The following is a 16,725-nucleotide window of genomic DNA, read 5'->3' as shown; positions in this document are numbered from 1 at the left end:
GCCAGCAGCTGATTAATTAGCCGTAAGGCCTGCTCAATAGGTGGGAATTCATGCCTGATACAATGGTTCTAGCCAACTCTTAGTGGCTGGAGGGGTCACAGACCCTAGGTGAGAACTTACTACTGCCGCTTTCCTGAGATGCAATTTCTAATTATTTTGGGTTTTTCTGTTCTATGCACTAGGTAAGGGCAGCTCTTACCCCTCATTAAAGATGCTTCTTTCTACTGAAGTCCACAACTGATCACAAAGCAGAGAGTAAGTGGCCATCATCAGGTGGCCATCGCAACGAATAAATCTTCTACTGTACAAGCCCTACACTTAAGAGAGAGAAAACTGTGGATGGCGGTGTGGGGGTGGGGAGCAAAGGTCATAAGAGCCAGAAGACGGGGACATCTGCTGACTGGACCGAGAAGTCACACCCATGAAATCTCAATGATGTGGTTGCCTTTTCAACAGCACCAGTTGAAAAGCCAGCATGGGTGGCCCCACCCCTAGAAGAAGAGGATAGGTCCTCATTGGCTGCTGGGAGAGAGAATCCATTTCATCCATCATGAGCTTCCTGATAGGTTATCAGATTCCAAGTGGTCAGCACTAACCATGTGTACATGTGAAAAATACAAATTGAACTCCAGGTAGGTTGCGTGGATGTATGTATGTACACATGTATATATGTAACAATAAAGAAGGTAGAATCGTGAGCTTGAGGGGGAAGAGGGGCCGTGGGAGGAATTGAAAAGCTGGGAAGAGTAGATATTATACCAATACAGTACCCAGATCTAAAATTCTCAAAAGGTAATTTAAATAAAATAAAAACAGAAAATGTATATAAAATAAAGATTCCTTTTTTTTATTTTTAAAAACTATGTGTATGGGTGTGTGATATTCATGTGAATGTGGGTACCCACAGATGCCAGAGGACCCCCTAGAGATGGAGTCACAGGCAGATCTGAATATCTAACCCAGGTGCTGGGGACTGAACTTGTGTCCTCTGCAAGAGCAATCCCCCAGCTACCTGCTCAGCCTCCGTTGCTTTTGTTGTTAGAAGGAACAGTTCAAAATCAGATAGCAGCAAGAATGAACAGGCTTAAGCAACAGTGGAGGCTACGTAGGCCCAATAGACATGGACTGAATGAGTAAATAAAGTGCAGTCTTGAAGAACAACTAGGTTATATGAGGAATCAAAAGAGAGACTGGAAGATATCCTAAGACCCACCCCCCCAAAATGCTGAACTTCAGAACAATGCCACAGCCATACAGAAAGGAACATTTAGTATGATATATATCCTCAAATTATTTTACAACCAAAGAAACAGGAAGAGACAATCTAAACCCAAAACTAGCAGAAAGCAGCAAATAAAGAATTTAAATAGAAATAAGGGAATAGAATTTTTTTAAAAGCTAAGAGGTTTTTTTTTAATAATAGACAAAACTAAACCAATACTAATTTAGCAACACCAATAACAAGAAACAGAAAAATTATAGTGATGTCATAATTTATTTAAAACACAGAAAGGACAGTGAAGCTACTATTAAAAACTGTAAGGTACTGTAGTTACACAGCCCAAAATGAATAAATGTTTCTGGAAATATGTTATCTATCAAGGACGAGTTATAAATAAAGAGAATGTAGATACACCTGTAAGTAGTTAAGATTGCTAAACCAGTAACCAAAACCTTCATACCTAGTCCAAGCCCAAAGCCAGATGATTTCAGTAATAAATTCTATCATGTACTCAGAGGAGAGGTCAAAATACCCAGGACGGTTGACCATGGGGATGAACATTCCCAACTTATACATCTGCAACACAATTCCTGCACAGGCTCGGGAACATCGCAGACGATGAGGCAGGAAGATTGTGAGAACCAGCGTACCAGGAAGTCTGTGAGACAGTCTCCTAGAAATGACAGGGAGCTGTGCCCATGAACTGTAACCATAACAGTATGGCTGTCTAATCAAGGCCAGAGCACTGATACCACCGCCAGACGTGCTAATGTGGAGGGGAGGGCTATACTTCTAGACAAAGAACAACAAGCAACTAAGGGATGCTGAGAGAGGAAGCACTGGTCTTCCCCAGGAGTGAGCCCTGTAATTTCATGTATCTATGAGCAACACTAAATGGACTCTGCAGGGGTTACTTATGTAGGGCTGTGTGCATGTGTGCATGTGTGTATGCACAAGCATGCCTGTGTGCGCCCACGTGCGCATGAGTGCTGGCCCATACGTGCATGTGTAACTCGCCATAAAAAAGAGGTCATGAACTTGAGAGGAATTAAGGAAAGGGATGCAGGAGAGGCTTGATAGAGAACATGGAAAGGATTGGAGGGAGAGGGCAAGTTGGGTGGGGGATTAAACTACAGTGATTCCTCCAGCTGAGCCCCACCTCCCAAAATGGTTCCACCACCTGGGATCAGCCATTCCAACCACAGCCCTGTGGGGACCATATTCAAACTATAGCAACTAGCAGACTAAATTTAATAATGCATTAAAAAGATCACACAAACTATGAGCAGGAAAAAAATTGATCTCTGGAGTGATAAGCCCAACTCTACAAGGTAAGTCATCTCATATTTTCACATTAAAGAAATGAAGGACAAACTGCCATGTGGTAATAATAATCTAAATTGATGTCTGGCATCAATTAAAAAGCAGCTGACAGGGCATTTAAAAATAAGCAAAATAACAAGTTCACTTTATAGTTAATGAGAGATGATGTCCCTCGCTCTGTACCTGTGACCCTGAAGCGACAAACCTGAAAGAGACGAGCACGGATACCGGAAACAAAACCAACTTGTTTAAGACATTGTTAAAGAAAATAATGGGAAACCACCCCTGCAAACCATCTTATGCTATTGTTAATCTCCAAAGTACACATGGAAGTTATAAACAACAAAAGGACTGGCAAGGTGTCCCAGAGAGGTCCTCTGCATGCACGAGGTTGTCCTCTGACCCTCATATTGATGATGTGGCATGTGGACCCCCGCACCATTCATGTGCACACTAATAAGGAATAAAAGTTAAAAGTGATTGCAGCCTAGTAACTAAGTATATAGGAGGAGTTCGAGGGAAGGGAGGGAAGAGAGAAATACATGGCAGTTTCAAAAATTAAAAAGAGAATACTGTGAAGAGAGACGCTGAGATATTGATTTTAGACAGGCAGGTGTCTGGTTATATTTTTTAAAGAACATCAAGTTTTCTCTACTGGGGATATGTGTCCTTTGTGAGGAAGCAGTGAATCTCCATAGTCAGGTTGTCACATAGTCATATTCACTTCTCTCTCAGCAACCAAGATGAAAATCCACAGGGTAGCCTAGCGGGTGATATATGCCTACAATCCCAGCACTCACCCAGGGGTATGCAGGGGGAAGATCAAGACTTTAAAACTTCCTAGCGAGCTCCAGGCAAGGTGTGGCTACATGACAAGACCTTATCTCAAAGAGGCAAACAAACAAAATCAGAATATAAATTTCCCCAGACCTTTTAGGCAAATAAAATAGCGATCACCTTGCTCCCACCAAAAAGATAGACAAAGGGCTTTGAAGACATACAAACAGCTAAAGAAAACAGCTATATCTTTTCTGATATATTGTTATGAAGTTACATGTTAGAACCTACTTTAGCTCTCTAAATGCTTAAAATACTGTATTATTTCTAGTTCGTTACTGTTTTTACATTTTATATATATGCTTATTCGTTTCATACGTGTTTTTATAATTCACATATCTTTAGATATTTAATACATATTTATATATTTTCATGTGTGTACATATATATTATATACAAATGTTATGTAGATGAAGGAGAAATGAGGGCAATTTGAAGGGAAGAGGAGGATGGTGGTCTGGGGAGAGGACAAAGTGAGGTGTGGAATGAGTATTATGGAGATATGGTGACATTTATGGATGAAAATGTCATGGAATCATTTCATCTGTCAATTTTTAAAAAGGAAAGGAACGGCAAGGACAAACAGTTAATCTCTGAATGACAGAGCAGGGTGGGGGGTGCAAGAGGTGATGGATTCACAGACTCACAAGTCCCGAGATCTGTTTGAGAACAGATTCCTAAAATATTCAATAATTTATAAAGAATACAATGTGCGGTAAAGGACAGATGTCCGAAATGTGATGATGTGGCATTATGTATATGTGTTTGCACTGAAAAGACTATGAAGTTGGGAATTTCTCTACCTGAACATTACCAAGTTTCTCTTGGCATTTTTGTTGTGTTTTTTGTTTGTTTGTTGTTTGTTTGTTTGTTTGGGTTTTTTTATTCAGATTTCACTGCATAGCCCTGGCTGTCCTGGAATTCACTCTGTAGACCAAGTTGGTCTTGAATTCACAGAAATCCCCCTGCCTATGTCTCTGCCTCTCTGCTTCTCTGGCTCTCTGCCTCTGTTTCCTGTGTGCTAGGATTAAACTTGTATGCCACCACCACCACCACCACCACTCAGCAACCAGGTGACTCTGATAAACAGAATGTGCAGAGAGAAGATGCAACTTCTAGGCCAGATAAAATATAAGAATAAACCATTTCCAAACACAGTGGTGACCTTCATTCTGACATATGTAACATAGAACTTCCAAGCACATAATGAGTTACTTTTTATTAATGTACACTTATCGACTCCTTAATTAATTTGGACAGAAAGTTTAAACCTTTCTCCTTTCTTTGCTGATATACTGTTAAGGAATGACAGGTTAGACTGTACTTAAGTGCTTTAGAAACAATGTATTATTTTTAGGTCATTGCTCTTTTCCCTCTGTGTTGGACTTCAGATAACTGAAGTAAGTGAAACACTTTCAATTGTCTATGCTTCAACATGTTATTCCGCTAGGTTGATGAAATCTTTGTGCAGGTAAAGTACTCGACATTTTCAGTTTGTTGTTTCACCCTATAGCAGTGGCTCTCACCCTTCCTAATGCTGCAGCCCTTTAATACAGATGCTCATGGTGTAACCCCAACTGTAAAATTACTTTCCTTGCTGCTTCGGAACTGTAATTTTGCTACTGTTACGAGTCATAATGTAATATCTGAGTTTTCCAATGATCGTAGGTGACCCCTGGGAAAAGGTTGAGAGCCACTGCCCTATAGTAACCACACCTGATAGAATGAGAGCAAAAGACTAGGGATGCTTTTGTTTAAAGGTGAACAGAGACAACTAGGAAAGACAACAGAACTTCCTGGGGAAATTAGCAATATCTTTGAACTCTAAAAATATCCCAGTAGCCCTTTGCCTAGTAAGTTTGGATTTCATGAAAAATCTTAAAATAAATTTAGAAGGACAGTTTCAACTTTAAGATCTATTGCCGGGCGTGGTGGCGCACACCTTTAGTCCCAGCACGTGGGAGGCAGAAGCAGGCGAATTTCTGAGTTCGAGGCCAGCCTGGTCTACAGAGTGAGTTCCAGGACAGCCAGAACTATAAAGAGAAACCCTGTCTCGGAAAAAAAAAAAAAAAAAAAAAAGATCTCTAACTATTGTCTACAAACTTCACAGACTACATCTCACCGAAGCAGTGTTGCTAGAGACAGGAAAGCCTGCACGATGTTTGCTAAGCATAGCACAGTCGCCACAGAATTTAGCTGTTAACTTAGCCTTGGAGATGGAACCACAAATGGCCGTGGAGTCTTTTCTTCCATTACACTTACTGTCCCCTACTCTGAACTGAAAACACTCCCTTCTACCTCTCCTACAGTCTTCAGAACTCTCTGCCAGCTCAAGCCTGTAATAAGTGGAGAAGGAAAGAGAACCCCATAACGGTTCCTCCTGAGCTGCCTGGCGGCTCCAGGGACCCAGGCCAAGGACGTTTTCCTGGCCTGCGAAGTTGTTCCAGGACTTCTAGACCCACATAAAGCTCTCGTGTAAGAAAACACAGAGCACGTGCTAGCCAACCTGTCACTGGATGCTGTAGTACTTCCTCAGAGAGGTTTACAAGGATGGGGAGTATGTTTCATGTTCCAAAACCTGACTTACAGGTCAGATTATAACACACAGCTTCATCTTAAAAAGAGGGCGAGTTGAGAAAAAGAGATGGCACACAAGTTACCATTTGCTCTTGAGCCAGTAATAGCCATCAAGCTTAAAAAAAAAATTGCTGAGTGGCAACTGTTAATGAATTTCTTTTATTATCCTCTCTACTCTAAAATATGTACACATTTTCCAGCCTTCTTTTTTTTTTATGTTTTATGGAGTCTTTCCTTATCGGACATGAAGATACTGTATATTTCCTTCTAGTTATTGAATGGACTATTCCATGAGGAATTTTGAATTTATTACATTGAGTTATGATGTGTGATGGTTAAATTTTTAAATGTCAAGTGGATAATTAATTACACAAATTCAATTTATTGACAATTCTTTTCTCCCCGGGTTGAGGGCTACGTGTATAAAAATGTCACCATGGACAGCATATGAGCATCTTTGTGGCACGTTATGCGTGTAATTCAGTGTGCATGCTTGTACATGGACGTGAGCATGTATAGGGAAGTATACTGCTTTGAAACAAAAATGTCTGCCAGCTCCCAAACATTCTTAATATGAGTGAAACAGAGAGTCAAGGCCATGCTGTTTGCTAATGTTTGTCTTGCAGATAACCACAATACAACAGCAAACCAGTTATTTTTCTGGGACAGACTTTTCACAAAATATTAGCCATAAGCGCCACACACAGGCAGGTTAAGTTTAGGTCACTGCACAGAGACTTGGATTAGATGAAGGTTCGGATGCACTTACTCTAGTTAAATATGTAAAAGCTGAGTAAAATGTAACCTCCTCACTGGAGCTCTGTGCTTGGGCCATTGAGTGTTACTTTTTTAAGAGCAAGAAAACTGGAAGGAAATAAAAATGGCACCACAAACTAAGAAAACTAGAATATTATAAAGCTAGAAAAACGATAAGGTGGTATTTGATGAATGTAATAAAAATATATTTTTTTAATAATCAGTATCTAAACAGTGGTGTGATTTATTATTATTATTATTATTACTATTATGTATTTTCTTCATTTACATTTCCAATGCTATCCCAAAAGTCCCCCATACCCTCTCCCCCCCCCCCCCCAGTTCCCTACCCACCCACTCCCACTTCTTGGCCCTGACATTCTCCTGTACTGAGGCATATAAAGTTTGCAAGACCAATGGGCCTCTCTTTCCACTGATGGCTGACTAGGCCATCTTCTGATACATAGGTCATCAAGAAGGACTTTAATAACTCACTTAAAGAAATATAGGAGACCACTGCTAAAGAGTTACAAGTCCTTAAAGAAAAACAGGAAAACACAACCAAACAGGTAGAAATCCTTAAAGAAAAACAGGAAAACACATCCAAACAGGTGATAGAAATGAACAAAACCATACTAGACCTAAAAAGGGAAGTAGACACAATAAAGAAAACCCAAAGTGAGACAACGCTGGAGGTAGAAACCCTAGGAAAGAAATCTGGAACCATAGATGCGAGCACCAGCAACAGAATACAAGAGATGGAAGAGAGAATCTCAGGTGCAGAAGATTCCATAGAGAACATCAGCACATCAATCAAAGAAGACGTGTTTTAAATGAAAACCGAAGTTGTCAACATAAAAAGGCTTGTGGCTGCCCAAAGGCTGCCGAGCCAGTGATGCCTGAGCTAGTCGGCGAGCCCCCGTTTCCATGCCCACATGGCGACCGCCAAGGACAGTTTCGAGGACCATGATACATCCACAGAGAATGCAGATGAGTCCAACCACAACCCCCAGTTCGAGCTCAATCCTGAGCAAGAAATTAAAACGCTAGAAGAAGATGAAGAGGAACTTTTTAAGATGCATGCAAAGCTGTTCTGGTTTGCTTCAGAGAATGACCTCCCAGAATGGAAGGAGCAAAGCACTGGAGATGTCAGACTTCTGAAGCACAAGGAGAAAGGGGCCATCTGCCTTCTCATGAGGAGGGACAAAACCTTGAAGATATGCGCCAACCACTATATCACACCACGGATGGAGCTGAAGCCAAATGCTGGCAGTGACCGAGCCTGGGTCTGGAATACCCACGCCAACTTTGCTGATGAGTGCCCCATGCCTGAACTGCTCACCATCCGCTTCCTAAATGCTGAGAATGCACAAAAGTTCAAAGTTTGAAGAATGCAGGAAAGAAACTGAAAAGAAAAGGAAGGGCCAGGCAAAAATGATAATGCCGAAAAGGTGGCAGAGAAGCTGGAAGCCCTTTCAGTGAGGGAGGCCAGAGATGAGGCTGAAGAGAAGCAATGAATCACTCTGTCTTTTTTCTTTCCTTTTCTTTTTAAAAATTTGCCCTACCCTTTAAGGTGTTTGTTTTTACAAGGGACTTTATAAAGAACTGAATTCCAACCTTCAAAAAAAGAAGAAAAAAGGCTTTGTAATTATTAAACTATATACACACACATATAGAGTATGTGAATAAGATAAGATAACGTTGTTGTGGTTTTAATTAAAATGGCCCCATAGGCTCACATATTTGAATGCTTAGTCAGCAGGGAGTAGAACTGTTGGCAGGATCAGAAGGATTAGGAAGGATGTCACTGGGTGGGCTTTGAGGTTTCAAAAGACCAGGCTGGTCCCAGTGCCTCTCCTCCTTCCTGCTGCCTGCAGATCAGGGGTGTGGAACTCTCAACTTCTTCGAGGACCAAGTCGGCCTGCCTGCTGCCATGCCCCCTACGATGATGACAATGGACTAAGCTTCTGAAACTGTGAGCCAGCCCCCAGTTCCATGCTTTCTTTTATAACAATAGAATGGTGGCTAAGGCAAACATGAAAGTCATCTGGTATCTGTGAAAATAAAATTATAATGTGTATTATATATATATATATATATATATATATATATATATATATATATATAATATACACACATATATGTGTGTATATGTGTATTATATTGTATCATATATATATGATATAATATAAATAATATATTATATCATTATATAATATATTATATCGTATCATATTATATATATAATGATTCTGGCCGAAAGAACAATGTAAAGGAGAAAAGAGTTTCTTTCATACACTTCCAGGGCATTGTCCTGGAGGGAGAAAAGTTGGGGCAGGAACTCAAGGCAGGAAGGGACATGCAGTAGAAACTGTGCAGGAACTCTGACTAATTCATTAGCTTCATTATACAACCCACGACCACCTGCCTAGAAGGCACTCCATAGGTCTGCTAAGGGCACTACTGCAGGGGGGAAAGACAATCCTCGGGGTGTGTTTGCCTGACAACCGAACAGCATGTGTCAGATGGCTCAATTCTTGAGACTAACAGGTAATCCAGGCCAACAGACTACACCAGTAATGACTTCCAATGGCTTTGGTTCTAGCTGTGAAGTTCAATCAGCCTAAAAGATCTTCTCAAATCTTTCTCTTTTAAAAGTAGTATTAGTGATTCTGTTCGTCTCAAGAGTCACGGTAGTAAGATGGTCTTTAGATTTGGCTTTCCAGGCAGGCAGAGTCAGGAGTGAAGTGGTGAGTGAAAGCTGAGTGTGTGAGCACGAGCCCAAACCCCAGTATAGGGCGGCTGAGGCAGGAAGATGCTTACTTTCTGGCCAGCTGAAGAAACTCTGTAGCAAAATATAACGATGATGATGATGACGACAACGACGATGACGACAGAGTAATTGAAGAGAAATTTCTTGCTATAAAAAGAGCAAGAGAGGAGGAGAGAAAAGGCAGGTGCTAAGAGGAATGGAGAAGAAAACTCCTTAGGAAAGATCAGAAAAGAAGAGGGAACGCATCCCACCATCACCTCAGCCATCTTAAGTTTGCAAGTTACATGACTGGAACCAGAAACCTTCCGAGCTTATTTTAGATATCGGCCGTCTTACAATTACTGATTTTAAAAAAGTCCATTTTATAAAATACTTTCCCTAGGAAGTCTTACTGAACTGAAAGATACTATTCATATTTAGACATAAGCCTTTTGTGAAAACTTGTTGTTATACATAGAAGGCAGGAATGCTTAGAAAATATTATTCGCTGAAATGAAAAGTATATTACTTACAGTTATCAGACATTCTGGAAGAGAAATACTTCAGAAGAGTTAAAATGCTTGCGCCATCCAATTCTGGCAGCTCTTCAGACTCGTCTGTGAGGGAAATATCTTGCTGCGGACTTTTACAGGCACAGAACCCAATCAAAGCCGTTTTCCTCAGGTCAGAGGTAGCTGCATACAGACAGACTTCTGCAATAATTGTTGTATATGTGAATATAATCTCTGAGGCCCAGGAAATATCATATGTATTATAGTTCTCTTCCTGAGACAAAAAAAAAAAAATCAAAAGTGCACATTAGAGAATCGAGAATCGAGGTACATTCTGCCAGTCTTAGAAACCGGATATATAGTATGATTGTAACAAAACTGATTTATTCAAATGTTATGCAGTTGTGGTAAAACTAATTAAATTTTCTAAATGTACTCATTAAACTTAGTTTTGATGAGTATGTTTTATTAAAAATAGTTCAGAAATATAAGTACTAATATATATGTTAAATAGCAAACATCCAATTTAGTAATCAATGAAAGGTAAGTTAATCTATTGTACCGCCTCCTGCACCCATGGCAGATCGGAGGCCCATGCCCCAAGCCTAGAGCCCTTCCTGTTTCCCAGGAGGTCTGCCCTAACTAGGGACACAGGTGAGACCCCTGCCACAATACCCATGCCAGCTGGGACTCCCCACAGAGTCCAGCAGATGTGGTATCTGTCCCACTCTTCCAGTCTATACCTCCACCTGCACTCGTGGTAGATTAGCCTGCCTGCTCCCCCATCCCACAGCCCTGCCTGCCTCACAGAAGGACTGATCTAACCTAGGTCACACAGCTCCAACCTGCCTCTGGGGAGACCTGCTCCGATCTGAGATACCCAGGCCAGTCAACACCAGAGACAACCAGAAGGCAAAAGGCAAGAACAAGAACATAATCAGCAGAAGGCAGTACAATACGGCACCATCAGAACCCAGTTCTTCCACAGCAAGCCCTGGATACTCCAACACACCTAAAGAGCAAGATCTTGACCTAAAATACAATCTCATGAAGATGATAGAGGCCTTTAAGGAGGATATAAGTAATTCCCTTAAAGAAATACAAGAAAACACAGACAAACAGGTAGAATCCCTTAAAGAGGAAAATATGATCTACCAGGTAAAGGAATTTAACAAAATGGTCTAAGACCTAAAAAATGAAAGTAGAAACAATAAATTAGTCACAAATGGAGGCAGCCCTGGAGACAGAAATCCTAGAACAGAGGACAGGAACTACAGACAAAAGCATCACCAACAGAACACAAGAGATAGAAGAGAGAATTTTAAGCATAGAAAATACCATAAAAAATACTGACACATATACAAAGTGTTAAAAAGCTCCCAACCCAAAACATCCAGGAAATTCAGGACAGAACGAAAAGACCAAACTTAAGAATAATAGGAGTAGAAGAGAGCGAAGATTTCTAATTCAAAGGACCAGAAAACATTTTCAATAAAATCATAGAAGAAAACTTCCTCAACCTAAAGAATGAGATGGTTATAAATGTATAAGAAGCCTACAGAACACCAAGTAAGTGGAAACAGAAAAGAAAATCCTCCTGCCACATAGTGACCAAAACACTAAATGTACAGAACAAAGAAAGACTACTAAAAGCTTCAAGGGGAAATACCATGTAACATATAAAGGCAGACCTATTGACTTCTCAGCAGAGACTCTAGAACCCAGAAGATCCTAGACAGAGGTCACGCAGACCCTAAGAGACCACAGATGCCAGCCCAGACTTCTATACCCAGCAAAACTCTCAATCACCATAGATGGAGAAACCAATATACTCCATGACAAAACCAAGTTGAAATAATATCTTTCTACTAATCCAGTCTTACAGAGAATAATAGAAGGAAAACTCCAACTCAAGGAGGGTAACTACGCCCAAGAAAACATAAGAAACTAATCATCTCACAGCAAACCCAAAAGAAGGGAATCATGCACACATAATACCTCCTCCAGCAACAAAATAACAGGAACTAAAAATCATTGGTCATTAATATCTCTCAACATCAATGGTCTTAATTCCCAAATAAAAAGACACAGGCTAGGAGACTGGATACATTATCAGGATCCATCATTCTGCAGCATACAAGAAAATTGGAACTTGTTCTACCTGAAGACCCAGCTACACCACTCCTGGGCATATACTCAAAAGATGCTCCACCATACCCCAAGGGCACATGCTCCACTATGTTCACAGCAGCTTTATCCATAGTAGCCAGAAACTGGAAGCAACACAGATGTCACTCAACCAAATAATGGATACAAAAAATGTGGTTCATTTACACAATGGAATATTATTCAAATATTAAAAACGATGGCAGCATGAATTGTGCAGGCAAATGAATGGAACTAGAGAGTATCATCCTGAGTGAGGTAACCCACACCCAAAAGGACATGTATGTACTCACTGATAAGTGGTTATTGGCCCAAAAGATCAGAATACCCATGATGTACCCCACAGAACCAAAGAAGTTAAACAAGAAGCAAGGCCCAAGTGAGGATGTTTCAATCCCACTTAGAAGGGGAAACAAAATAATCATGGAAGGCAGAGGGAGGAGGGGTCTGGGTGGGAGAGGGGAAAGGGGGCAGGATCAGGTGTCGGAGGAGTCAGGAGAAAGGTTTAGAGGGCCAGGGGAATGAGTGGAAATATGCAGCTGCTATATTGCATATATTCTAATGTTAATTTGGGTACCCAAAACTGCTTATATGAGTGTCTGCACATAGCTTCTGGGAACATGCCCCCAGTTGGCTCTGATTGGTAAATCAGGAAAATGCCAACAGCCAATTGCTGGGGAAGACAGACAGAGGTGGGTTTTTGGAATTTTCCCAGAGCCAAACCCTGTGCCTGAGAAAAGTGCAGGAGAAAGAGGCATGGCCACCATTGAAGGAGTCAGGAGAGCACGGCCCAGTTAGGCAGCCTTCTGGGTCCATAGCAGCCAAGATAGAACACAGAACTTAGTAAGAAATAGCTCAGGATTAACCTTGTGGTGGTGAAGCAGTGGCCCAGTGATTGAGCTGTTCAGGCATATCAAAACATAAAGGCTGTGTGTGTGTTTCATTCGGAATGTGAACCATTGAGGCAGGTAGCAAACCCGCCACTGAGGTTTATATTTTTATATTTAGATATTTAATTCAACAGATACCTGCTCCACAGCATTTAGCTTATGAAGGGCAAGCAATACACTTGGCAATATCCTGAGCTGTTTAGGGGTTCTATGGGAGCACTTTGGCCAACAACCCAACTAGATGTAACCCATTCCTGGTACTGCAGGGCTCCCTTGGTGTATTTTCTTCTTCTATTATTTGGTGACTTTATTTATCACACACACACACAAAATCAGAAACCTTCTACATGTTTTCCTTACATACTATGGTTTCAAATTTTGTGTTTTTATGGGTTTTGTTTACATATGTTATGTTTCTTGTGTACTTTCTTTGAGGGTTTTGCTTTTGGGAAGTGTTTGTTTGTTTGTTTGGTTTTGGTTTTGGTTGGTTGGTTGGTTAGTTGGCATTGGTTCATTTGCTTCCTAAAGAGAAAGAGTGTGGTGTTAGGTGAGTAGGGAGGTGGGAAGGATTTGGAAGGACTTGGGGAAGGGAAAACCATAATCAGAATATATTGTATAAATTTGTATTTTCCGTTAAAACAAAACAAAAAAAAAGGAAAATCAAAGATAAAGAGGAGAGAGAGAATGATATGAAGTAGAAAGGGTGAGCATGATGGGAGGGGATGAGAGAGAGAGGGCAATTAGCGTGAATAGGACAGTGATGCACTGCATTCATATATGAGATGGTTTAAAAAATAAAAATTAAAAAGGATTCGAGTTCAATATTGTTAACTGTTAAAAATCAGAAACAAACTTAATAGTCAACAATACAGAATGAAATTATCCCCTTTCCAATAAAATGTAAAATTTTCAAACATGTGTATATAAATACTATCATAAATAATTTACACACATTGGTCTTCCTTCTTCTTGATTTTCTTGTGTTTTGCAAATTGTATCGTGGGTATTCTAAGTTTCTGGGCTAATATCCACTTATCAGTGAGTGCATATCTAGTGACTTCTTTTGTGATTGGGTTACCTCACTAAGGATGATATCTTCCAGATACATCCATTTGTCCAAGAATTTCATAAATTCATTGTTTTTAATAGCAGAGTAGTACTCCATTGTGTAAATGTGCCACACCCTACCCGGGGATCCATCCCATAATCAGCCACCAAACCCAGACACGATTGCATATGCCAGCAAGATTTTGCTGAAGGGACCCTGATATAGCTGTCTCATATGAGGCTATGCCAGTGCCTGGCAAATACAGAACTGGATGCTCACAGTCAGCTATAGTATGGAACACAAGGCCCCCATTGGAGAAGCTAGAGAAAGTACCCAAGGAGCTGAAGGAGTCTGCAACCCTGTAAGAGGAACACCAATATGAACTAACCAGTATCCCCAGAGCTCATGTCTCTAGCTGCATATGTAACAGAGGATAGCCTAGTCAGCCATCATTGGGAAGAGAGGCCCCTTGGTATTGCAAACTTTATATGCCCCAGTACAGGGGAACACCAGGGCCAACAAGTGGGAGTGGGTGGGTAGGGGAACAGGACGGGGGGAGGGTATAGGGAACTTTCAGGATAGCATTTGAAATGTAAATAAAGAAAATATCTAATATAAATAAATAATTTACATACAAAATAAACCACACGCCAAAATTAGCCACAACCAAATCTATATATATTAATGAGCTTCTATATGGTTAGAACGGCCATTGAGAATTGGAGCTGTGTAGCCTCACACTGAATTTTACACTTTCTCCCTCACAAGTGGAACCTGGCCAATAATGTTTATGCATGTGTGAACAGATGTACACATGGTTACAGTATAACATTCAGGAAAAAAGGAAGAAGGAAGGATAAATATAAGATGATAAAGAATAAATAAGAGATGAGTTAAGGACCGAATTCAGGCAACAGACACAAGCTATGAAAGAGTATATAATGCTAACGTGTTTTCTAGTACTAATTCTGCCACGTGGTTTTTGTTTTCTAGTGATGGACAGCTGCAAAAGTTAACAGACATAACAGTAAAGTGTGATAAATAGTGACATTGTGGTAAACAAGCATTCGCTTGTATATTTACTTAGAATTATTACCGATTTATATACACCAGGTGCTCAAATGTGGCATGTAATGTGCGGAACTGTTAAGACCAGAGCATGTTTCTGTTCCTGTCCACTTTCACATCAACACTGCAGGGTGTTACCTGGTTCTGAGCAGACAAGATGTTCTCAAGAAAATCTGTCACTAGGTCCATCAGTGTTTTCAAGCAGGCCATGTCCAGCTTAGCAGCTTCCCCCAGGACCATCAAAGCCAGGGCTGAATCCAACCTGAATTATGAACAGTGATAAAGACTTTAATAAATAGTGATAGTAATCCATCTTAATGAGAAAGCATTGAAGTCAAAGAAACTTTCTAGATGAATTTGCAATACTAGGCTGGAGTCATAAGCACCATGAACATTCCCGTCTCTTCATATTCCTGCCTGACACAGCAGTGAAAGGCTGTGACTCTCGTGAGCACCCTTGAGTCATTACAAGACATTCTGGGTTGTTTTCCTGCAAATGATTCAACTGGGTCAATTTGAGGAGGGTTTTCTTTCTGTGACAAACCATCTTGGTATTATGCGATTTTTTTGAAAAGTGAAATATCTCAAAATAAAATGTATGTTTCACAGAGAAAGTATAAGATCACACGTTGGTTTATTTTTTTAATGCTATATAAGTGGGAATTTATACTGTAAGTTGCTAGCCGTTAACATTCATAGGTAACGAGGTTTTCGAGAAATCACGCATTCCGTGCCGTTGTTTTTCAGTTCACCCCACTGAGGTCTGTGCAGGCTGAAGGAGAGTTAAGAGATCGCAAATGTGACATTGCCCGCATAGAGAGCTGTTTGTGGCTTTGGTTTTAGGTACTTAATAAGCTTAGCATCCAGGGTATTTAACAAGTGTGTCTGAATTTCACTACTGTGTTGTATCAGGTGACTCAGCTTAGGTATATTCATCATGCTTTCCCTATGCAAACACTCAACACATTGAGTTAAGCCAGGCTAAGGAAGACACACACACACACACAAATTTTCCTTTTATTTGAAATCTAGGCCAACTGCCCCAACCCCACCCCACCCCCAAGACATGAAGGAAGAGAGGCATAGAATAGGCCCTCTATGGGGAAGGGACAGAAGCCTGCAGGAGGCGGGGCAAAAGGACTGGGAGAGGGAGCAAAGGAATGGTAAATATGATCAAAGTCCATTCTGTGCTTGTATGAAAATCCCACACAGAACCCCCATTGCTTTGTATGGTTAATAAATGCTAATAAAATAGGTTATGAGAGGTACAGAGAGGAATGCCTTCTGTGAGACAAAAACCATTCTAAATATACTAATAGAGTTCTAAAGATTTGGGGGGGGGGTACCTTTCACACTAATTGTCCTACTTGATTTAAATTTGACAGCTTTGGATTCATCTCAGATTTTTCAAATACCATTCTCTTTAACGTGGCAGACTGGATGCACAGAGAAGCCCGAGACACGCAAACACACTCCCTTTGGTGTGCACTTAACTATAATGACATCTCCTCTAGCATCTCAGATTGCTTTGCAGATCTTTCTTTTCTAAGTTGTTTCTTAAGAGTTTCAACACT

At 40.6% G+C, this 16,725-nt stretch overlaps 1 protein-coding gene and 1 pseudogene across 5 annotated transcripts in view; one reads left to right on the top strand and one right to left on the bottom strand.

Moving 5' to 3' along the window:
* The window catches only part of Tmem232 (transmembrane protein 232), a 251,427-nt gene that overhangs the window by 145,288 nt on the left and 89,414 nt on the right, over positions 1 to 16,725 (bottom strand). For all 5 annotated transcript variants that reach the window (XM_021149603.2, XM_085832954.1, XM_085832955.1 and 2 more), the window contains 2 exons: positions 15,290 to 15,413; positions 10,001 to 10,253 (listed from right to left, as the gene is read on the bottom strand). In XM_021149603.2, coding sequence (XP_021005262.1) covers positions 10,001 to 10,253; positions 15,290 to 15,413 — 377 coding nt within the window. The remainder of the gene's footprint in view (positions 1 to 10,000; positions 10,254 to 15,289; positions 15,414 to 16,725) is intronic.
* LOC110284038 (ran-specific GTPase-activating protein pseudogene) lies at positions 7,651 to 8,232 on the top strand (annotated as a pseudogene).

This window comes from Mus caroli, unplaced genomic scaffold (genome assembly GCF_978045245.1).
Source record: "Mus caroli unplaced genomic scaffold, Mus_caroli_1 scaffold_18, whole genome shotgun sequence".
Taxonomy (NCBI): Eukaryota; Metazoa; Chordata; class Mammalia; order Rodentia; family Muridae; genus Mus; species Mus caroli.
The sequence above is the reverse complement of the archived record's forward strand: the minus strand, read 5'-3'. Positions and strand labels throughout refer to the sequence as shown.